The 21,995-nt window shown below is 55.3% G+C and overlaps 7 protein-coding genes and 1 non-coding gene across 8 annotated transcripts; 5 read left to right on the forward strand and 3 right to left on the reverse strand.

Annotated features, from left to right (window-relative positions):
- Positions 1–867: 867 nt before the first annotated feature.
- PLICBS_005556 (uncharacterized protein) lies at positions 868–2,220 on the forward strand (the record flags this gene model as incomplete). The annotated part of the gene is made up of 1 exon (XM_065600750.1): positions 868–2,220. The coding sequence occupies one exon, from the start codon at positions 868–870 to the stop codon at positions 2,218–2,220; it is 1,353 nt and encodes a 450-aa protein (XP_065456822.1).
- An 831-nt stretch (positions 2,221–3,051) lies between these two features.
- Positions 3,052–4,614, forward strand: PLICBS_005557 (uncharacterized protein; the record flags this gene model as incomplete). Its single annotated transcript, XM_018319243.2, has 2 exons — positions 3,052–3,642; positions 3,706–4,614. The coding sequence occupies 2 exons, from the start codon at positions 3,052–3,054 to the stop codon at positions 4,612–4,614; spliced, it is 1,500 nt and encodes a 499-aa protein (XP_018181717.2).
- Positions 4,615–4,835: 221 nt separating this feature from the next.
- On the reverse strand, positions 4,836–6,279 carry PLICBS_005558 (uncharacterized protein; the record flags this gene model as incomplete). The annotated part of the gene is made up of 4 exons (XM_065600751.1): positions 4,836–5,074; positions 5,179–5,285; positions 5,360–6,120; positions 6,193–6,279. 4 exons carry the CDS (start codon positions 6,277–6,279, stop codon positions 4,836–4,838), a joined length of 1,194 nt encoding a protein of 397 aa, XP_065456823.1.
- A 1,543-nt stretch (positions 6,280–7,822) lies between these two features.
- Positions 7,823–10,948, forward strand: PLICBS_005559 (uncharacterized protein; the record flags this gene model as incomplete). Its single annotated transcript, XM_065600752.1, has 7 exons — positions 7,823–8,044; positions 8,120–8,224; positions 9,103–9,440; positions 9,499–9,584; positions 9,646–9,656; positions 9,761–10,315; positions 10,379–10,948. The coding sequence occupies 7 exons, from the start codon at positions 7,823–7,825 to the stop codon at positions 10,946–10,948; spliced, it is 1,887 nt and encodes a 628-aa protein (XP_065456824.1).
- A 2,077-nt stretch (positions 10,949–13,025) lies between these two features.
- PLICBS_005560 lies at positions 13,026–13,124 on the reverse strand. Its single transcript has one exon. It is a non-coding gene; the product is annotated as a tRNA-Ala (tRNA).
- Positions 13,125–13,827: 703 nt separating this feature from the next.
- On the forward strand, positions 13,828–15,002 carry PLICBS_005561 (uncharacterized protein; the record flags this gene model as incomplete). Its single annotated transcript, XM_018319246.2, has 3 exons — positions 13,828–13,871; positions 13,924–14,215; positions 14,274–15,002. The coding sequence occupies 3 exons, from the start codon at positions 13,828–13,830 to the stop codon at positions 15,000–15,002; spliced, it is 1,065 nt and encodes a 354-aa protein (XP_018181720.2).
- Positions 15,003–17,667: 2,665 nt separating this feature from the next.
- Positions 17,668–18,171, reverse strand: PLICBS_005562 (uncharacterized protein; the record flags this gene model as incomplete). Its single annotated transcript, XM_065600753.1, has 2 exons — positions 17,668–18,033; positions 18,100–18,171. 2 exons carry the CDS (start codon positions 18,169–18,171, stop codon positions 17,668–17,670), a joined length of 438 nt encoding a protein of 145 aa, XP_065456825.1.
- A 1,457-nt stretch (positions 18,172–19,628) lies between these two features.
- On the forward strand, positions 19,629–21,524 carry PLICBS_005563 (uncharacterized protein; the record flags this gene model as incomplete). Its single annotated transcript, XM_018319248.2, has 2 exons — positions 19,629–21,121; positions 21,176–21,524. 2 exons carry the CDS (start codon positions 19,629–19,631, stop codon positions 21,522–21,524), a joined length of 1,842 nt encoding a protein of 613 aa, XP_018181722.1.
- Between the last annotated feature and the right edge of the window lie 471 nt (positions 21,525–21,995).

A 21,995-nucleotide genomic window follows, 5' to 3' on the forward strand; every position in this document is an offset into this window, starting at 1 on the left:
CGGTATATCCACAGTTGTGCACGGCATTAACGACTCTGTAGGCATCAGTATGTTTGTGCTGTCTTTTCCTGTTCTCGCCAGCGGACCAGTTGCCGGGCGGATGCTTGCAAACACGGGAGGGACGGATTATGTGCCTATGCAAGCTTTCACGGGGGCATGTCTGGGCACTGCCAGTATCTTGTATCTGGTGACTCGCTACGTTGTTTCTCATAAACCCAGTGCCTAGCTGCGTCGGAGCGGGTATGGAACTCCCTGGTGCTGCTCATCACGATCATGGGTAGCTTCAGTTTGCAACAACCGAACGAGGAGACTTGATAAGCACTTCCCGGGCTAGATGAATTGTTTGCTAAACCTTGCGAGTGTCCCAATGCCTGTGAACTGCGCATCTATACTTTAATCGCCAGGGCGGTCACTCCGGACAGCCCGCCGGAGTTTGCGACGCTGGCTAACCATTCAATGTTGTGAATTGCTGGCCGCGAGACATAGGCAAGCACCGAGTTGTAGTCGATAAGCTGCGGCCCCGTGTCGCCCCGAAGCTGCCCTCTACCTATTGACTTGCCATTGTAATTCTCTTGTCTGAGCCGACGAGAGTCTAATGGCGGCGGAACTCGGTCCCGCGTGGCTCGGAACCGAGGCCACTCCGGCCTAACCCCCAAACACATCTACCTGCCTTCTAGGATCCGCCTCCGCTAGGCCGTTACATCCATTGCTTGCTCAGCAGCTGGTTAGAGCTGCGCGATATCAATGAGCGGGCTGCCGACCCCTTGGCTCATCATTGTGTGATCATATAAAGGTAGCATTCTGGCTTCCCTCGGAACAACGCGCATCATTTTTCGCTGTACGGAAATCCTGAACCTGATCATCGTCATGCAAAACTCCAAGCCAGTTATATTTATCGGGGCTGGCGACGCAATATGCGGCGAAGCGATCCGGATCTTTGCTAAAGCGAGCACCATCCCCATTGTCCTCGCAGACACTGATGAGGACGCACTTTATCGAGTTGCTGCCAGCCTTTTGCCCGATCGCCATGTCACCACAAGAAAGGTGGACCTCTTCGACCCTAATGCGCTGCGCAGCGTCATTGCCGACGCTGCCCTTGTCATTCAGGGAGCACAGCCGTACTATCGCACTTCAACGCCTGTTCTGACGGCATGCATCGACGCCAAGGTTCCTTATCTCGACTACTCCGACGACGTGCATAGCACACAAGAGTCTCTCGCTTTGCATGAGCGGGCGAAGAAGGAAGGTGTGCCTTGCTACATCAACTGCGGTTCCTCGCCTGGCATGTCCAACCTGTTGGCCCTTGAAGTTGCCAAGGAGCTCGACACCCTCCATACTTTGGACATTTGTTGGCTCGTCAGCGAAGAAGGCGGACAATTGGGCAGAGAGGTTCTGGAACACCTCGTCCATATCACCGGCGGGCCATGCTTGACCTGGGACGACGGAAAGCCAACGGTCCACGAGAACTGGGTTGAAACGGCTTATGCTCCCGTGTTGGCCGGCTCTGAGGTTCTTTTCCATGAGAGTGTTCATCCAGAGCCAGTTACTCTACCGCGCCGGTTCCCCAATGTCACTCGAATTCGGACCCTCGGTGCGCTCAACCCTGCACCATACAACGGCTTTGCACGAGGAATCGGGGCTGGTGTCCACTCCGGCGCTCTCACTATGGACGCTGCCGTCGATTTCCTCGAGCAAATGCAGAGAACTCCGTCTGCAAGCTGGAGTGAAACCTTTGGCTCAATTACTGAGGGACTCCAGGGCGGAAATGTTACGCTCAACCAGCTGCACCAGATGGCTTCTGATGGCGTTCGGTCTCTGAAACCGTGGCGTCTTGCGCTCTGGGGCATGATCGAGCAGATCAAAAATGGAGAGTGCACAACAGGCGAGGTTCTGCGCTTTTTGATCAACTCCGCGCGAGGGAAACAAGCACCCCGTCGCTCTGGTATGCTGGTCCGGGGTATTGGCACCCGCAATGGACGCCCTGCCGTGGCCATCAGGCGCACCCCACAGGGTGTAAAAGACTCACCCCTAGGTATGAGCATGGCAACGATTATAGGAGCATGCAACGCAGCCTTCGCGCTCATGGTGCTTGACATGGGGTCTCAGCAGCATCCTGGCGTATATTGCCCAGAAGATTGGGCTGGGCCGGAGCGCTTTTTTGCGTGTATGGAGAGACTCGGCTTTCCGCGGGATCAAGTTGTTGAATCGATTAAAGAATAGATACAGGGAAAGTAGTATAGAGTACCTTTCTAATGAAATGGGGTTGGCAGATGTTCTCAGACTGACGTTGCAGTCTATATCGCTGCACGCACAAAACATGTATCGACATTGACTTACCATAGCATCTGCTTAATCGCCCGCTTAATTGCTTGTTGCCAAGCACAACTAGAGCCTGTCTTCAGACCCAAAATAGCCTCAGATTCTATGAGATGCCTAGGTGGAAGAGAGTGTCGCGGCATCAACCTGCAATGAGCTTCGCACACGGGGCCCGCTTCCAGCCAGCTTAGGGTCATCGCGGAATCACGTCCCAAACACGAAGTAAAGGGCTCGGAGATTTGACCTGCTGGTGGGAATATCACTCAATGATGTTGATTCCCTTTGTGGTAGAGGTGCATCCCGAGAGCCGACCGGATCCGCTGCGCCAGCAGCAGCACTCAACTCAACCGCGGGGTAGCTTGGCTCAAAGCCACGTACCGATCCGCCACACCCATCTGTTTGCGGGCCGTTTAGCCTTGTGTACCTGGCAAACCATGGCGGCGATGGTGATTCAATGAAACGTTGCTAGAGTGCCGACGCTGCTCGGACCCGCGGTGCCGCTCGATACCGACTTCGTGGCCGATTCACATCAGTTGATCAGGAAGCTCCCCGGAACCGAAGTATTCTCCGCGTCTATCGATGCCTGATATTATGGTTGTTTTGCGTTATGAACGCTTATGGGTATCGTGAGAACATAAAAGCCATGGCACGGATCTTAGAGGACGTAACAGCCGTGGATCACACTTCGAAGTCGAACTGAATCGAACGCAACACCAACCTTACTCAAAAGCAAAGATGGCCGTCCCTGAACTTCCTCAGGCTTTGCTGGCTAAATTGGCCGGCCAAGTCGTCCAGGATCCGGGCGTTCCTCCACCGAACCCAACTGTCTCGGCCTGGCAAGAGCCGCCACATCCTTTCGCTAAGGTCCAGTCAAAAGAGTTGCCTCAGTACACGGATTTCGCCATAATTGGCTCCGGCATCACCGGCTGCAGCGCTGCAAAGACCATCCTTGAGTGCGAACTGAGCGGTGCCAAGTCCGTCACCATGTTCGAAGCTCGTTCTTTGACAACCGGCGCAACGAGCCGTAATGGAGGCTTCCTGTTGAGCCACGTTCCTCAATTCTACGGACGCTTTGTCGCTGGTTTTGGAGCAGAGGCTGCAAAGCAGATTGCCTTGTTCTGTGACCTCACATTGGATGAGATTGTAAAAGTCGCAATCGCCGAGGAGCTTGATCAAGTTAGCGAGATACGCGACGTCACGACGGTCTCCGCCTTCACAGATCAAGAAGGCTTTGAAGAAGCCAGTCGATCTGTTCGCATGTACGAAGAGGCCGTCCATGGCTCAGAACAGAAATATGCAATCGTGGACGGCGGAGCCGCAGAAAAGGTAATTTTCAGTATCGATGCGACCACACTAGATGCGCGAGCGTGCCCTGACGTTGTCCGATAGGAGTATAACTTTAGGCACTGCAAAGGAGCGTTGGTCGTTCAATCTCGCGTCTTTTGGCCTTACAAGCTTGTCACAAACTTGCTGCAGCGGCTCCTTGAGCGGTACCACGAGCGATTCTCCATCGAAACAAAGACTCCAGTGACTTCCATCACTGTCTCGCATGCTTCTGACAACGCATACCCCTACACTGTGGTCACCCCTCGCGGGACTGTGAGAGCCGCAAAGATCTTTCACTGCGTTAACGGGTTCACCGGTCATCTTCTTCCCAAGCTCAGGGGAGCTCTTTTCCCCTGCCGACTGTCTATGTCGACACAAAAGCAAGGTCCTCAATGGGGTAACCGTGCCTACTCTTGGCTGTTTCATTCGAAGCAGTCTTGGGATCCTAGCACCACTGTGGTCGAGCAAGGTCTATACTGGATGCAGCAAAACGCCAAGACCGGCGATCTCTTTGTAGGGGGAGATTTGCAGAGGTTGGATGACTTTTTGTCTTCAGATGACTCTGTCATCAGCGGTGACTCGGCGCGCAACCTCACGACCTTGCTCTCGCAGAAGCTGTTCAGTAAAGGATGGACCAATCCGATAACGAACGACACGCTATCCTCCACGCCTGCGCTTCATCGGCTTTGGTCTGGGATTCTAGGCATGACGGCTGACCAAGTCCCGATTGTGGGTGAACTGCCTGCGAGTGTAAGCGGCAGAAAACATGAGGGCGGAGAGTGGGTGGCTGCAGGCTTCAACGGATATGGCATGTGTCAGGCGTGGCTGTGTGGTCAAGCTATTGCTCGCATGGCGCTGGGAGAGTCAAAGCCCGAGTGGCTCCCAGACGTCTACCTAAGCACCGAGCAGCGCTTGACAGACGAAGCGCACATGGGCCCAGATGCAGCGCTGACGTCCTTCTTCCTCAGATAGCGCAACACATGGCCGTTCCTAACAGCCTAAAGCAGAGGACCAGGATCTTGATCGTTCAAGGAGCATGTGATATTCGCTCGTCTAGTGAAAGCAGATGATGACAAGCTTAAGTACACCATTGATACATGTACAAGCGTGACCGTGCTTCCGGAAGAGTTCCTCGCATAGCGGCTTCATGGACCGTATGAGCTCTGCTTGCTCATAAAATGGTCCACACAGCATCAAGACCGGTCTTTCTGCGCCGTCGCGAGCTCGGAGTTCAGCTCTTCACGGAAAGAACTATTCTGCAGAATATCCAACCCAGTTGCCGCCATGACTTTGGCAAAGTCGAGAGCAATAGTAAAGGAAGGCTTTGTGCCTGCTGTCTCCGCGAACTTGGGATGGTGTGGGCCGATCGATGGGTCCTCTACGTCGAGGAGGAAAATTGGGTGGATGCTTGGAACCTCGTAGCTGACATTTCCTATGCGTCAAACCCATTAGTATTCTTGTAGGGCCAAGTAATGGTACCGTGGAGATGAACTAATGTTGAGCATCTGTACTTGCCTTGGTCCGTCGAAGCGCCACTTCCTGTTGGTGCCTTTGCCATCCACGTTCGACCCTGTAGGCCGGCGTTCTTCTCAAACGTGTTCTCAATGAGGCCGCTGCATTGGAGATCTTTGTAGTGGTGATCCCTGAATAGTTTCGATCAGTGCCCGTTCATTGTTGGTCGTTCGACGAGGCAGTTGCAAGGCAAGGGGAAGTATACCACTTGAAGTCCACGGTACAACCTGTGGCGGTCGCAGCACCTTCGCAGCATGATGCAATTCGCGGGCGAGTGGCCTCCAGGTCGGCGTTAGTGGACGCTCGGACAAGAATCCTCATCTCCGTCTTGTGAGGAATGACATTTGCCCGATCGCCACCATGACTGATCACTGCATGTACTCTCTGCTCTGGAGACATCTGCTGCCGCAGCATAGAGATGTTGTTGTAAGCGCCAACGGCAGCGTCCAATGCGTTCTTTCCAAGCCAAGGCGCATTACCAGCATGGGCATTGACGCCGTTGAAGGTGACTGTAACTCCGGCGACGGCCAAGAATGGGACGTGTATGACACCATCGACAGGTGCGAGGCGAGGCCCGGGGTGTCCCATAAGGCATGCATCGACACCTTGGTAGGCCCCGGCGTCCAGCAAAGCCACCTTGCCTCCGCCTTCCTCCTCTCCGGGAGTGCCGAGAAGACGCACCCGGCCGCTGATGCTGTTTGCCTTCAGAGCCTCTGCAGTGGCCAGGAATGCCGCAATGGAGGAAGTGGCAATCAGGTTGTGTCCGCAAGCATGACCAATGCCTGGCAGGGCATCGTACTCGGCGTTGTATACTATGACTCCGCCGCCGGTGCCAGCCTCGACTTCGAATGCCGTCTTGAGGTTGTGAGCATGGCGCGTGACGTTGTAGCCAAGTGCTTCCAGCATTCCGCAGACCGTGTCGTGCGCATGTGTTTCCTCGAATGCCAGCTCTGGGTGGCTGTGAATCTGTGCCCTTGGGTTAGCTTGGAGCGTCAATGACTGGGGGCGAGAAGGTGTTGAATGTCATCGTTGACGAACCTCTTGATTCACCCTCCATAGCTCTTCTTCGTGCTTGGCCACCGTCTCAGCCAGCTGCTTGGCAATTGTCTCTTGCGTCGTCGCCATTTTCGTAGTCAGTTCCAGATTGGTATGTATTGGACACATGCAGTCACTCCTGTTCTCGATCACCCCTTCTCTCTCTCTCGCTGAAACCACGAACCGACCTCCTCGTATTTGAGCAATCACTCATGGTGGCTTATACGGCAGCTACTTGGCAAGACGGCTCCGGACTTCCGATAACCCCAACCTCTAGTTTGGCAAGTGGAGACAATTGTTGTCCTACTTTCTAGCGTTGGCGCTGCAGCCAATTGTGAGGCGAATGTCGCTAATATTCGAGCCAACCATAAGAAGCCGCCGTCGGTCCCTAGACCCCTATCCATCCCAAATCCCCTCCCCCTCCTTATCCTCCTGCAACTACGATCAATCTCGAAGCTTTCTTACTGCACGGTCACAGGATCCTGTGGAGAAGAAGCGACGAACTCTCGCGGCTCACCTTACTCACCCGTCCGATGCCAGAAGGTTCGGCTCAGCCTGGTGGCCGACCAGGCGAGAGCTTGACCCCCGGCACTGCCGAGGCGAACCCTTCGCCGCTGTCGGAGTCCATGTCGGACACTTCCTCTGATACCAAGAACACCCGGACGCGGTCCAGAACAGGTTCGTCCAATTTTGCCACGATTTTGCCCGTTTATCTCACGCAAGGTACCCCAAGGATGCTCAACCTGTCGGACCCGCAAACTCAAATGCGACGAAGCGCGGCCAGTCTGTAACCGATGTCAAGGGGCGCGGTTGCCATGCGAATGGCTTGCAGTCGCTCGTCGCCAGCCCCGGAAGCAAGCACCCGGGAGCCCGAAGAATCGTGACGGCCCGGTACATTGTCGCCTTCTACTTCCGAGGGAGCGTGACGCCCCCAATCCGATCCCCAAGCTCGCTATCCCCGACTTGAGACTACTCAGCTCCACAGGGCTTTCGTCGAAAGACCTTGAGTACCTTTCCTTTTTTCCGCACACGCTATTGATACGAGTACTGGGGAAGTCGTGGAGATGGTCCTCGTTGCACTACCTGCGTGGCCGCGTGGCATCAGGCTCCCCCGCAGCGATGAGAATGATCCTAGCCATCTCGGCCAGCGAGCTAGAGATGATGCGTTGCGCGCAGCAGCTGAAACCGAGGCCCACGCATGCCCTGCCTCGGCATGATGGCGTTGCGTACTACAGACGGGCTCTTGAAGAGTTCAGAGTCATTCTGCGTGAGCTTGACTATCGGTCGGCCAAGTGCCTGGATGAAGTCTTGGCGATTTTCTTTCTCATGGTGGTGTACGAACAGCAATTCGGCCGGCACGCATCCGGAATGGAGGCGCATTTACGGGGACTGTATGCGTTTCTGGCGACAATGTTTGCGACAAAACAGGATTTATCCTTGGCCGGGCTTCCGCTACTCGGCCAGCAGCTGCTCTTGTTCACAATGTTGGTGACCTCTGAGCCCAACTGGACAGCGTTTAGTTCTGACAAGATGACCCAGGTACATCAACTTGAACCTCAATGTTCCGATACACCAGGGTTCTCTACCAAGGCTGTGGCGCGAAGCCGGGCACAAGGAGTCGTGCGTCTCAGTAATGGATCAGCTGTTCCACAACACTCGGGATGCGCTGCGCAACATGTGGATGCCGGGATATCCGACAGAGGAGCTAGTCGATGACATCTCTGTTTCTCGACCACTACAGTTCTACCACGAGTGCTGCCTGCTCAAAGGCAAGCTCCTTGTCGCCCAGCATGACCAGTCCAATGGTGCAGGAGATGGAACTACTTGGCAGCGCGAGCTCGATCAGATTGGCAAGGTAAGCCACTTCTTATCTGCTACAGTTGTACACGGCTTCAACTTTTTCATGTGACTGACCGCGCGCATCTATCAGCGTTTCCAAGACCTCTTGGCAGTTGGCCGGAGATTTGACGTGCCTATGCGGAAGCATGAGCTGCAGGCAATTCAGTTTGCCGTGGCCGAGTATCGGAGTCTGGCGGTATACACACACAGACTCTTCTGTTCACGGCGATGCCATCGCGAGAACACGTGCTGCCAGGATCTGCTTAAAGAGACACTGACTACATTGCGTCTGGTGATCCATGACGATAAGGAGATGGCCGTACGAGTTCAGTGGCCTCTGCTTGTCTTGCGGAGATATATGGAATCGGAGGCGCATCAACTGCTACTTGGAGAAAACATCAACCAAGTGCTGGGTTCGAGAGGCCTGTTCCACCATCTGGGACACCTTTGGGATTCACGCGTTGCTTGAAGTGGGTTGGGCATCATGCATTTGGCTCAGCCTCGACCAGGCCCCGCATTATGCGACGGCAATCAGCCCCTCTTGTTGGAGATTCTTCAGTAATCGCTACAGGAATGATACAGCATCGCGAAAGGATCAACCTTCTTGATCCAAACCCCGCCCTCCACAATCTGGTGCGGCTACGCTACTTTGGCATTTTGCGGGGGTCATCTTGTTAGTGTGTCTCTTAATCTGGAACTATCCGGCCGGGGATGGAAGTTTGCCGACACAGCCAATCATAAAGCTGCGTTTGCCGGCGCAGCCAATCATCTTTCACGAGAACATGGAATGCCCGGAGTCCGGGGCCGGCCGTGATGCACCTGGATTGGGCTGGGCCAACAACTCCAGGGGAAGGCAGTCTATCGTCACGCGGGGAGCTCAAGGACAGCGGTGGCGTCCGAGGCACGAGCTTTCGATTGGCACTGGGTGGAGTGCTTTAGTCGGTGCGAGGGAGCCCTCCATGCGCAGTCGCCTCTGCACTTCGCATAATACATAAGAAGGCCTCACGACTGAACGAGTACGCGTGATGGCCCAAAGGTAACCGCGTTTCGAGCAAGCCATATCAGACAACTCAGACCTGCCGAGCCTGGAAGTTCCAGCGCGCAAACACAATGCATGTGGAGAAGCCTTCCGACTTGAACGCGGAGCACCGGCAACCCGATGAATCCGACTTTCCTTCCGATGGCAAGCCGGGCACGGGTTCGCATTTCAAGGGGGATGTCGCTCTTCAGCTCGTGGACACCTTGGTCGCTGGTGATGTCTCTCCGGAAGAGCAAAGACAGACCCTCCGACGCATAGACTGCGTCCTGATGCCTGTCATGTTCATCACATACGCTCTGCAGTACATGGACAAGTCATGCCTGACGGGAGCTGCTCTCTTCGGTATCTTGACTGACCTGGACCTGATAAAGCTGTGAGTGCTCGCGTCCGAACACCCTACAAGTAGCCTTCGATGCTAAAACCGAGTCTAGCGGCTATCAAGGGGACAAAATCGTCGTCGACTCTTCCAGATACTCCTACTGCTCTCTAATCTTCTATTGGGGATATCTCGTTGGACGTGAGTGGCCCCATAACTCCGATACCACTTTTCTTGTACATCTAAACAGAAATTTATACAGTTCTTCCGGGTGTATACTTGAGTCAGAAATTTCCGCTTGGTAGATATACTTCTGTTATTGTAAGTTACACTACTAGCCCATGTTTTGGGCAAAGTGGTAAAGCTGACACTTCAAGGTGTTTGTCTGGGGCTGTGTCACCACTTGCACGGTTGCCGTCAAGTCTTACGAGGGCCTACTTGCGCAGCGTTTCTTCCTTGGAGTCGCCGAAGCCGGCCTCGCACCCGCATTCTCCCTCATTACGGTCATGTGGTATCGACGCCGCGAGCAGCCACTTCGATACGCAATATGGTACTCAGCATCGGGAATGGGTGTGCTAATCGGCGCATTGCTCTTATATGCCATTGGCCAGATCAAGGGGCCGTTAGAGCCTTGGCGATATCAGTTCACCATCATCGGATGCGTCACGGCTGTTTGGGGCATTCTGCTCTTTTTCATACTCCCCGATAGCCCCGTCACTGCACGCTTCCTTCCCCAGAGGCTCAAGGTTGTCGCCATCGAGCGACTACGGTACGAGCAAATCGGAATCGAAAACAAGACGATCAAGCGCGAGCAAATTCGCGAGGCTTTTACCGACCCCAAGACGTATTTCTACATGGTCATGGTCTTTGCTCTCAGCCTGACCAACGGCGCCTCTACTGGCTTTGGATCGATCATCGTTCAGTCCTTTGGCGTAAGCTCTGCTCATTGACGCAGTATTGTCACTAGAGACGTTGGCTGACTCATGAATGTTTAGTATCCTCCCCTGAAGACTGTTCTCCTCCTTGGAGGAGCTGGCGCCACACTCTTTGTGTCCCTCCTCCTGTGTGGCACAGGAGCAGTCTACATCCCTCACAGCCGCTCCATATTCGGCATGGTAAGCTGTCTCCCAGTCATTGCAGGCTCCGTCATGGTATGGAAATCCGACTGGAGCACCAAGATGACACCCCTCTGGGGCTTCTACTTGACGTCGATTTTCGCCACCACCGTGGTCATGGTCCTCACACTGATGGCAGCCAACACGGCTGGTCACACCAAGAAAGCCGTCACATCGGGTCTCGTCTGGGCATCCTACTGCGCGTCCAATGGCATCGCACCGTTGACTGTGCGGACCCAGGAGAAAGATGACCATTATCCGACGGCTTGGAAGATTATTCTCTCCATGACGTCGTTGAGCTTTGTTTTGTTGGCCGTCTTCCGCTGGTACCTCCTCCATCTGAACAAGAAGAAGGACCAGGTGAAGCTTGTGAACCACGAAGAGGCTGCGCGAACCGCATTCATGGATATGACTGACCGCGCGAATGAGAATTTTCGGTACGAGGCTTGAGTACTGACGGGTGGTGTTTGGCGATCATGAAATGGAAATACAGAATCTGAAGATGTGAACATAGCAAATGAAGCATAGATATAAGACTTCGCATCCTGATGAGCCTGATGTTGAACACCCTTAAAAGCGTACATGTAGTCAAAGTGTGAGAACCACGCAATCAGCCATCGCCAGCGATAGCCAGCTCGGCCCAATCCCAAGCTAACCGAACAGCCACCCTTCTGTCGTATAGCAGGATCCCAGCATGTCAAATAACAGCGTGGAATCTAGGAATGCGAACGGAATGTCGCATCGTCGGGGGAAAGGAGACGGCTCCTCGATTGATCCTTTGGAGGATAAGCTTGGGGTCGTGGCGCCGGCACTATCGCCTCAATATCACTCCATGAATTCACCAAGCGGAGTAATCGGGCGATAGCTAATTGACCCGGATATTGCTGTCACAAGCTGTCGATTTATCCCCTTCCCGAGGCTTGTGGCAACGAACGGCGGGGGTTTGCACTCTGTCCGTCTACATAAGCCCGCCGTGGTCGACCTCCGCCCTTCCCCCTTTTCCGCAGCACATAACCTGTCATCTTTCACCTCTTCCTTGCATATCAGCCGGCACTTGCCAAACCGCACCTCATTACGACTTAGAAGGTTTTATCATCCCTTCTTGGGTACTTTCCAAAGAAGCTATGAAGCCATTTGCTGTCGCCACGCTCCTCCTGGCCCCTTGGGTCGCCGCTCAATCGCGCAGCGATATCCCGGACTGCGCCTGGCCCTGCCTGGACGCGTCCATCAAGAAAAACACCAGCTGCGCCACGGATGACTTTGCTTGCATCTGCAAGAAATTTGATACCATTCGGGGCGATTCAACGAATACGGGCTGCATCCTCAAGTCCTGCGGTCAGGATGTTGCGCTTAGTACGTGCTCGAGGCCCATTGACTTCATCACCTTGCAAGCGCTTTGAAGAGGTACTGACAAGCGCTAGACAAGGTTCTTCCCGCTACCCAGAAGCTCTGCGAGCAAGGTGGAAGTGGCGGCGGAACGGTCTCCTCCAGTCCCTCTAGCACTGCCGAGTCGGGCTCTGCCTCTCCTTCGCCTACCACGGCCGCTCAGTCCTCTACAACGGCTAGAGCCACCGCTGGAGCTGCAGGTCTCGAACGCGTCAGCGGTCCTATGTTGTTGGCTCTTGGGGCACTGATTGTCTGAGCCGCTCGACTTACCGGAGGAAACCAGGCCATGAGCACACAAGCAGAATGTTACCCTTTCTTGTCGCGCTCAGGTCGCGTCGAAGCCGCGTTTCGTTCGCATCTTGAGAAAAACACATCTTTTCTTACTCTTCGCGATGCTCCTTCCACAGCGGCTCGCTTGAGACTCCGCCAGGGGACATGAATGCACCACACATCCATCAAGTTCAAATTGTGGCACGACGTGATTGCAGGGCAAATTGGCGACGCTATGTACTCATGTGAAGAGGAGCCTGCGTGGACTTTAGAAGGGATATATGCTTTGACCACCCTGAAATTCTCAACGACGTGGAAGTCTGTTGTGAAAGGACCGTTGTCAATCGTGCGTTGTGTGTGCTAAAAGGTGTCGTAAGTCGGCCGATCCCAGCGACGTGTTCAACTTTTGTGATCACTCCGATGGAAACGATCATGAATTCGGCACGTCCACGCTAGCCGACATAAAACGACGCGGTAGTGCCTTAGCGGTAATGAAAATAGCGTCCAAGCATCAAGTGGAACGACGATGGTGCCTTGCGAAGGTATATTGATGCACGGCAGGTGCTAATTAATGTTTGTTATTCTTGATGAACTGTGTAGGGCAGGGGCCTTCCGGTTAAGAAAAAAAGGCAAGTCGTGGAGATTTCGGCGTCCCCTTATCAGCATCCTGTTGGAGTCTCCGGCCCTCGGACAGCTCATCTATGGCTCGCCATCTAGTGGCGGAGAAGCACCTAGGACGGGAGAGGAAAAAAAAATTGACCAACTGAGTGCCAAGTCAAAAATAAATGTAGCGATATACATGTACGGACCTGCCTCTAAAGGAGGATGTCGATACAAGCGACAAAAGAGAAGGTTCCGAAGAACCTATCACTGGACGAACGGGGAATCGAACCCCGGACCTCTCCCAGATGTGGCGCTTCATTAGGAATGAAGATGCTAAGGGAGAATTATACCACTAAACCATCCGCCCTGTGGTTGTTGAAAGAGCTTGCGTTATTTTTCTCTATTTGCTGCGAGAGTTGTGACTGGCTCCACAACTTCCAAGTCCCACTAGAAACCCCCTGTCCACCCCAACCCCAAAGCGGTGGTGAAGACTTGCTGGGAGGCACCCTGCTCAGTGACGAAAACCAATATGGGCTGGTATGGAGCGTTTTGCTTCTGCTCTGAACCCGCACGTGGCCATTGGCGAGACGTCGGATGTTCTCCAAAAGCGTTCGTTCGTGTCAAAGTGCCTTGAGTAAGAGAATCGACAGCCAAGACAAATAAAGGATCTCAGCAGTCACTGCTTTGTAATTGACCCGCCGAGACATCTCCGACGCTGGCGCACACTAGCTGAACGCCTGTCGTCGTGGTGATCAATCTGAACACTTCCCCCCCCGCTCGTCTCGCCCGGCAGTGTGGCACGGATCGACCAAGGTGCCGGCTGAGGAAATAACGTCAGAGCGAGGCGTGCTTGTTCCCGCGGCTTGCTTGCCGGGGGCAATTTGTAATCTTCAGCTCCAAAGTCAATTATTAATTTCTGAAAGCGTCTCGACGAGCGCGGCGGTCATGGCTTGTAACTTAAAAGATGGCTGGATCCTGACGCTCGCTTGGAGGAGCGATCCGTCGGGACCAGCATTTTCACTCCAATTGAAGCAATCTCATCGGCATTTCACCAGCTCTCGATCGGAACAATGGGCTCGACAAAGCTTCTCATCACTGGCGCGACCGGGTACATGTATGTCTCACAGCCGGCTATTGACGTTTCATGGCTGCTAACAGCGCTCCAGCGGCGGGTCGGTGCTCTCAACGCTGCTCGCGTCGTCTAACCCGCAAATCAAGGACCTGAGCATCTCGGCCCTCGTCCGCAAGCCGGAGCACGCCGAACTGCTCAAGAAAAAGGGCGTCAATGGAATCGTCTTCCCTGGGCTTGATGATTCCGAGGCCGTGAGGAAGGCGGCCAGCCAGCATGACATTGTCATTAACTCGGCGCTCGCCTTCCACCCCAAGGCGGCCGAGGCTATCATCGAAGGGCTGGCGGAGCGGCAGAAGGAGACGGGGAAGCCGGCGTACCTCATTCACGTACGTATATCCATGCGCGATGATCTGCCGGATGATACTGACGTGAACTCGGACACAGACCTCAGGAACGTCGAGCCTGGGAGACCGGCCCATCACGGGCACATACACAGAGACACACGTCTTCTCCGACGAGGCCGACGACATATATGCCTACGAGCGGCGGCGCGAGGACCTCGAAAAGTACCCGCAGCGCACGACGGACCTGGTCGTCCTCGAAAAGGGCGAGGCGGCGGGCGTCAAGACCTACATCCTCATGTCGCCGACCATCTACGGCATCGGTAGCGGGCTCTTCAACCGCACGTCAATCCAGATCGACGCCATTATGCGAGCGGCCAAGCGACAAGGCTTCACGTCGGTCATGGGCCCCGGCAAGGCTCAGTGGGACCATGTGCACATCGAGGACCTGACGCAGCTGTACGAGCTGGTGTTGGCCAAGCTGCTGCGCGGCGGCGACGAAGCGGCGGCGCTGCCGTCCAACAAGAAGGGTGTCTACTTCAACGAGACGGGCCATCATACGTGGCGCGAGGTGTCGGAGCGCGTCGCTCGCTCGGGCCGCGAGGCGGGCTTCCTGCCGACCGACGAGGTGAGAGAGCAGTCGCTGGCCGTCGCGGCCGAGGCGTTTGGCGGCAAGACGCTGCCGGCTGAGTTTGCGGAGCTGGGGTTCGCGTCGCATTCGCGGACGAGGGCGGACCTGGCGCGCAAGATTGGCTGGGCGCCAACCAAGACACGCAGGGACTTTGAGGAGAGCTTTGCCGAGGAGTGGAAGGTCATTGGCAACGAGCTGTAAAGGTGGCAACAGTCCCGTGTGGTGCCCTAGGAGGCAAAAGTGAAATGGCGAAGCGCCAGACCTGAGAAAAGCAGCTCACTACGTTCATTGCGCAAGTGAGACACAGCCCTTTGAACGCTTGCTAAGATAAATTATACACTCTGAACACGAATCCTCATGGCTTTTCGTGCACAATGCTGCTCTGGCCGCCATCCAGTTCCGAAATAATTGTGCTGCGTTTGTCCATTCCGCCAAACCCCTGAGAGTCCTGTCCTTCCAACCCTAGTACCGGACCTGATTCTTGCTGCGACGGCTCTTCTAATCGCGGCTGTTGTTGCCAATTCTCAGCTGTGCTGTTCGCTTCCCGTCGGCTCTTCCTGCGCCGCCACCACATGAAGCCCAAGCCACCCAATACGAGTATGCATCCCAACGTCACACCCACGCCAATGCCTGCCGCAGCTCCGTGTGAGAGACCAGAACTCGCCGGCTCGCTGGTCGCAGAAGGCGTAGTTGTGCTGCTTGGTACCGCAGTCGTTCCAGAGAGGGTCGTGGTCGTAGTCGTGGTAGGGAATGCGCTTGAGGCGGACGTTGGAGAGGTCGCCTGGGGTGGAAGTGACACATTGAAGTAGCTCGATGAGAACTTGACTGAACCAGAATTCACAAGCATCAGCAGCAGGTAACAAATGGCGTCTGAACCGCTTGGCACTAGGCCCTCCTCCCCGAGCACGGTCGCGTTCCAAGTAAATGTGGTCGTCGAGCTCGGTATTGAAGCTGTGCGTGATCAGAAAACATTGAAATAAAACACGCCACGACAGAGTGCCCTCAGACTGCAGGATGGCACAGCGCCATGACAGGGCAAATTGCGGATCCAGTAGGGGAGCCGTTTCATCTCATTGAAACTTACTTTTAACAAAATACAGAGCGTCATGATTCGGATCAGAGAGTTTGCGAGGGTAGTATAAGCCAAATACAAGGTCTGAGTCGTCGCCCGAAGAATCTTTCCACTCGACGGCAACATTTGAACCCCACACATATCGTGGATTGTCTTGTAATGGGTTTTGCAAGTCTGGGATCCATGGTGGTGGGTGAACAAATTCGGCTGCGGTGCGCTTTGTCCCGACGACGCCCATCAGGATGGCGACCAGAATTGCCAGGAGATTTGTCACCATGGCATCCAGTGACGGCAGCTGCTGCGCCCAATGTTTAGCAACGACAGACGGGCGAGAAACGTAAACAGGAGAATATAGGAGAATCTCATGCGATCGAATCGAGGAGGAATCGGGGTAGTCTGGCGGACATCGGAGAGTTGCGCGGTCGTCAGCGCCTCATGGGCAGATCAACGAAGCCGCGGAGAACAAAGAAAGAGAGTTTCGCAGGTGGAGGGGAGAAGACTTTCCCTCCCAAATCACATCCTCCCCCCCCTTCACAGTTACGTGAGCCATGAGGCGGCGGCAAGGTGTTAGGCTGTTGGTTCCAGGATGTTTTACTTGCAGAAGCTGGACATGGGCCATTGCCAGGTCTTTTGCATGTAGTTCCATCGGTAACCAATCATACTCAGCACTGGGCAGGGCCGCGAGCGGGAAGTTGACTCCGCTAAGACACCGGCTGCTGGGGTCTCGAGGCTAAATCTACTGAGAACGGATTAGATGTATTGACGAAACATTATAATCCCTGTCCCTGACCCTTTCCTCGGCCGACTTTTCTAGTTGTTGTCGGCCGCAAACATGAAGGGCCAATCAATCATTCTGGTTACAAGGACGGAGTGGCAAGCGCCCTGGTCGCTCCGGCGCGCCGGGCCACCCGCGCGACCTCAGGTGAGCCGATTCGCTGTGCGGCTGTGGTCGCGCAGCCAGGTGAGCCAGGTGTCTCGAGAAGTACCTCATACGGCACATTACTCCGAAGGCTAGGACCGCTGGGCCGTGTCGCTCGTGACATCCATCAATGATCGTACTTAAATAGTGACGCCGAATATTTGGCAACTGCAACGCGGAGTGCCTGGAAAATGAGTCTTACAGTTGAAAGGACTTGATCCATACCAGAATGATGAGGCCAGTGCAGCCTGCATGCATAGAAAACACCAGCCGCCCTCTGCATGTGGGATGGTCCTGGGTATTCACTCTAATTGACCTCAGAAGGACGAGACAAAGAACATGATGAGCTTGATGGCACACGGATGTGACCGCCCCGCTACAATGGTGTCAAAAGATTGCATTGCATGGTCAAGTAGAGCATGTGGCCAAGCATGCTTGCTGCGCATAGGAGGTATTGCATTGGATTTATCATGTTGGAGGCAATCCCCAAGTGGTTCCCACAGGAAGGCTACGATTAATGCCACGTCTGCTCGCGCAAGTGCTAACTCAGGTTCCCTCAAGTACGCGGTCCGCCTCGCCACGCAACAATAGCATCCCTAGCGGCCTAGCCTAAACATCACAAGTAGGAAATGGCATGTCGTTTCTCGTATTCCATGCCCCTTCGTCGGAAACACAAACAGAGGCTGATGAACGGCCAGCCCTGCACAATCACACCTATGGCCCTTCAAATCTTCGTCCGACCATATTATTCGCTGCCCCAAACCGTTCTCCTCCGAATCGGTCTTTAGGTTCCGTCGTGCGCCCCGGTGGACGCTGGGCTTTGCGTCGCAGGCAATGCAGCGCTCGCGTCAGTGTGCCCAGTGCCAGGCCTCTCTTTAGTCGCCGCCGACGCTTCTGCGGGTGCGCCGCTCGTACGAGTCAGAACAAACAAAGCACCCTCCAGCATCAGATCGAGTAATTGGAACCAGCTGCATCGACGCCGTTAGCAATTCGACCATCGAAGACAGGGATACATACAAGGCAATAAATGTAAAGGCCTCGACCGTCTTCTTCTTTGAACAACTAGCCGTGCTTGGCTGCTCGTTTGCACAAGCGGCGCCGCTCCAGACCTGCGAGGAGAAGACGAAGGCGGTGATCCACAAGTACGTGAAGATCCAGCTGACGGGGGCCATATAGCCGCGATACGACCTGGACATCGGGAAGAATATAGCGAACAGGTAGATGAACACGGTGAAGACGGACTACGTAGATAGTCAGGTTAGAGAGCCCGCAACAGCCGCATCAGTAGGACACTGGAGAGAACCTACAATGACCTCTAGGTACACAACTCTGTAACCCCGGAACGGCGACCGGTCAATGAATGACGAAACGAGGCCCATGACGATGACGGCTGACGCGAAAATTATGAAGTGGCAGAAGATAGCCCCTGCTCGCAGGGTTCCGCGGGCTTTCATCTTTGCCTGTCTCTTTGTTTCACCGTGGGCAACGGTTTCAATTATTGTCTCTGGCGTACATCCCAATGGACGATATTTTCCTCTTCGACCCGAACCACAGGAGACCGCATCGCTCCCCGCATGCTTTATAGTTACCACCATGGGTATTGAGCAAGCAGAAATGATGTAACATTGTCGTAATTGGCGGCAGGCACGGCATGCACAGCTGCTGTGTCTAGAACCGAGTCGCAGCTGAACTTCGTCGGCTTGCTCGGTGGAAAGTTTGTTTGTTGCGCCATTAGCTCAGAGCCGCCAACGGTACGTACTTGGTATGTCAAGCCAACGAGGTCGCAGCCTATCGCGGTATTCAGCCTCTCACGCGGTCCGGGTGTTCCTGAGGAACCAGGGAATTGAGGGGGTCCGTAGCCAAGCGGACCTCCAGCCTGCGACGTGGGCGTATGCATAGGCCTCAGAACTGTCTTTCTTCACAGCTTCATGCAAGGTTCGTCATTTCATATCATGCGGCAGCGACACGTGTTAGGGGCATCAATGAAATCGCGGCGGCAAGTCCACACCTTTGCTGGTATGAGCTATTGATGTTCGGTAGGGGTAGCTAACAACCCCTTGGAGCGGCTTGGGGCTGGCTTGGGCGGGCCATCAACCCGGCGCAGCCGAGTGTGGGGAGTGTTGACGGTTGATCAAGCCAAGATGTCGACAATCCACAGGTATGGAGCGGTTCGACCCGCACCCTCATCAGTGTCTTCCAGAGGCCAATTGCGACCTTGACCCAAGCGCCACAACTAGGGCATTGGCGAACGCACGCTCGGCTTAAGCCAAAGAAAGCAGAGTGAGAGCAGTGCAGCGAATAGTGTCCATTGCGAAGTCTCGCGAGTTTCATCCCGGCCGGATTTGATGATGTCCGTTGGGTCCATGGCGGACTCACATGCAGCCTCCAGTGATTCCACATGCAGCACGTCGTGCTGTCCTGGCTAAGAGCGCAGCACTCACTCTCAGAGCAACTCACCGCCTCCTTTCGTTTATTACTTCCCCAGGCAGCAGTAGCGCTGGTGCCTGTAGTAACCTTGGTTCCCTGGCACTTAGGTATCCCATCTTTGACAGTCTCCGCGTCAATTCAAGGCTCCAGCCCCCCCAATGAGGAAACCGCCGGTCGGCGGTGCCATATAAGTAGCTTCAGGAACAATGGCACTAAGAGGCACCGCAAACGCCCTTCTGGGAAACGCTGAGCCGATTCGATTCGCCACCGTAGCCCACTCGTTAGCCCCTGTCGCAACAGTAGTTGTGCGCAAACACCACGAAGCTGTCGTCGCGCGTCGTAAATCTCAATTATGTCTGGAGAACCACCACCACGGCGCGGCGATACCGAATCCCAGCAGCAGCCCGCCATGAATCCCTCACAGCTCCTCCTCCAGCTCGACCTGCTGCTCAGCAGGAACGGCACCCACATGTCCGACGAGCTGCGCCAGAACCGCATCGCTCGCAGCAACACCCCCTCGGGCGCCACGGACCACATCATGAACCTCTGCGCCTCCAAGGCCGAGGTTGACGCGAAGCTGTGGATTGTGGACCGCATCCTTGAGCCCCAGACCATTCCGCACTTCATCGAGGCCAGCATCGGGGGCCGGCTGCCGAGCGGCAGGCCGTCCGCGCTCCCGCCCCTGGACCCTGAGGTCCTCATGCTCATGCAGCAGCCCTTCAGCGAGTGGGCGCTCCCACCCCTCGACGCCAGCCATGATGTCCTCGTCACACAGGTCATGATCCGCATCGGCTCGTTCGAGGACCCGGACCGCCTCGTGAGCATCTCCAAAGAGCTGCATGCCATGAAGTCGCGCATCTGGGAAGGCATCATGCCCATCTCCGAGCGTCGCTGGCATGACCTGCGCCTCGACGACGCGGAAAACTTTCACGAGGCCTGCCAGTACATTGCTGCTGTCACAAACGTCTTTCACTACTTCAATATGCCGCCTATCAAAGCTGCCCTGCGCGAGACGTACAACCTCATCTGGGACCACCTCGACGCCTTCGAAAAGGCAGTCAATGCCAAACGCGCCATCGAGGACAAGGAGCCCGTGCTGCTCACTTCGCGATGGCATGAATTCATTTCAGATCACTTCCAGAGCATCTCCAATCGCTCCCACCATTGGGCCATCAGCCACGTCGAGCGCCTTCGCGGACCGATCCTTGAGGACCTTGCCAACCAGGCGCCCGCGCAATCGTTCATGCTATTCCCAACGTATGATGACCAAATGTGGGACCTCACAAACAAGATTCACGATTTGGTCGAGAACGCCGCCCAGGCAGACACCGCCATCTTCATCCCCATGGACGGGTACAAGGGCGGTGATCTGCCGTCGCAGGACGATGTCCCTGGGCCTGACATGAGCAATCCTTACCGCGAGGAGCCGATTCACTTCGCCGCAAACACTATGGTACGCAAAGCGGACTACTACTGTCGGCTCAAGTACCTCTCGCGGGTGGAGACGTGGACGGAGCGCAGCGACGGCGATGATCCGTTGGGAAGCAAAGAGGGACCGGCTGAATCAGCCCGCAGCCAGGTCAGGGCGCAGAACAAGGCGAGGATAGAGCTGCGAGGAAAGGCCGCGGATGAGCTCCCTGGGGAGGAGCTTTGGGTCACGAGTGCGCAGCGCGTTCTGTCCATGCCTAAGCATGAATGGGAATGGGCATACGTGGGCTACCGTCTCTCGCACGACCATACCGACGAGGAATGGGACGCATTCAAGAACAAGTTTGAGTTGGATATCTCGAACTGGGGCGCGGAGCTGGAAGGCGTCGACAAGATAAAGGGGCGTTCCAAGGTCGAGTGGCGGGACGCGAGGGACTTGGGCATCCCGGACGGCGACGTTGCCGCCGCTAGAGAGTACGTTGCGCTGCATCGTACGTGCACGCTCATCTGAGGCTAACGACTCAACAGGCACTTCCAGTCGCTGAGAGACTCCGACGCCGTCAAGGGCGCTCGCACCGATATCCTCCTGGCCGCCGACAAGGCCGTCATCGACTCCTACCTTGCCCCTCCGTCCGACCAGGGAGGCTTCGTGCTTGCCATTGACGTGGATTACGATCCAAAGGACAACGACCCCCAACGGGCTGAGGAGTCTCCGGGCTACGAGGGGACGCTGCGCATTCTTGGGAGCCTGCTTTGGGACGACGTGGGTGCGATGCTGCAGACGCAGACGCAGCACCTCGCGGACCTGTGGCCGCTGGCCATGAACGACAAGAGACGGGTGTATCAAGGGCCACTGCCCAAAGCTTCGGAAGATTAGCCTCCAAAGGCGTGCGCGTGTTCGATTGTAAGAGTATCGTTTTCTGGGGCACTGACAGGCCACCCCTATTTGACATGACCCATAATCACCCTGCCAAGCTGCGAGTTGTCGTAGCGCAACATCTGTGATGTAATAGAGTCCCCCGTAGTTGCCAACAATAGCCGTCAGAGACCTGTGTCACTAACAGGACTGCTCCCTCTCCAAACAAAGTTCTTCCTTCCTGGAACAAGCTCTCCTCCTCGCCGTTCCAGTCAAGTCAGGATGCTAACACCGCAGTCCACGGTATGACGAGCAGCCCCTTGGTCACTGACACACCTGTCCGGGTTGGCCACATCAGACGGCGCGCTTTTTGCCAAAGGTGAGCGCCCATGATATGCCAGCCGGCTTCTTTCGGGGTGCGGCGCTGGACTGTGAGGGCGCTTTATTTGCGCCGACGTTGGCGATGCTGCCGGGCATGTTCGCCTGAGGTGT

This window comes from Purpureocillium lilacinum (assembly GCF_023168085.1).
Source record: "Purpureocillium lilacinum CBS 284.36 DNA, scaffold_4, whole genome shotgun sequence".
NCBI lineage: Eukaryota > Fungi > Ascomycota > Sordariomycetes > Hypocreales > Ophiocordycipitaceae > Purpureocillium > Purpureocillium lilacinum.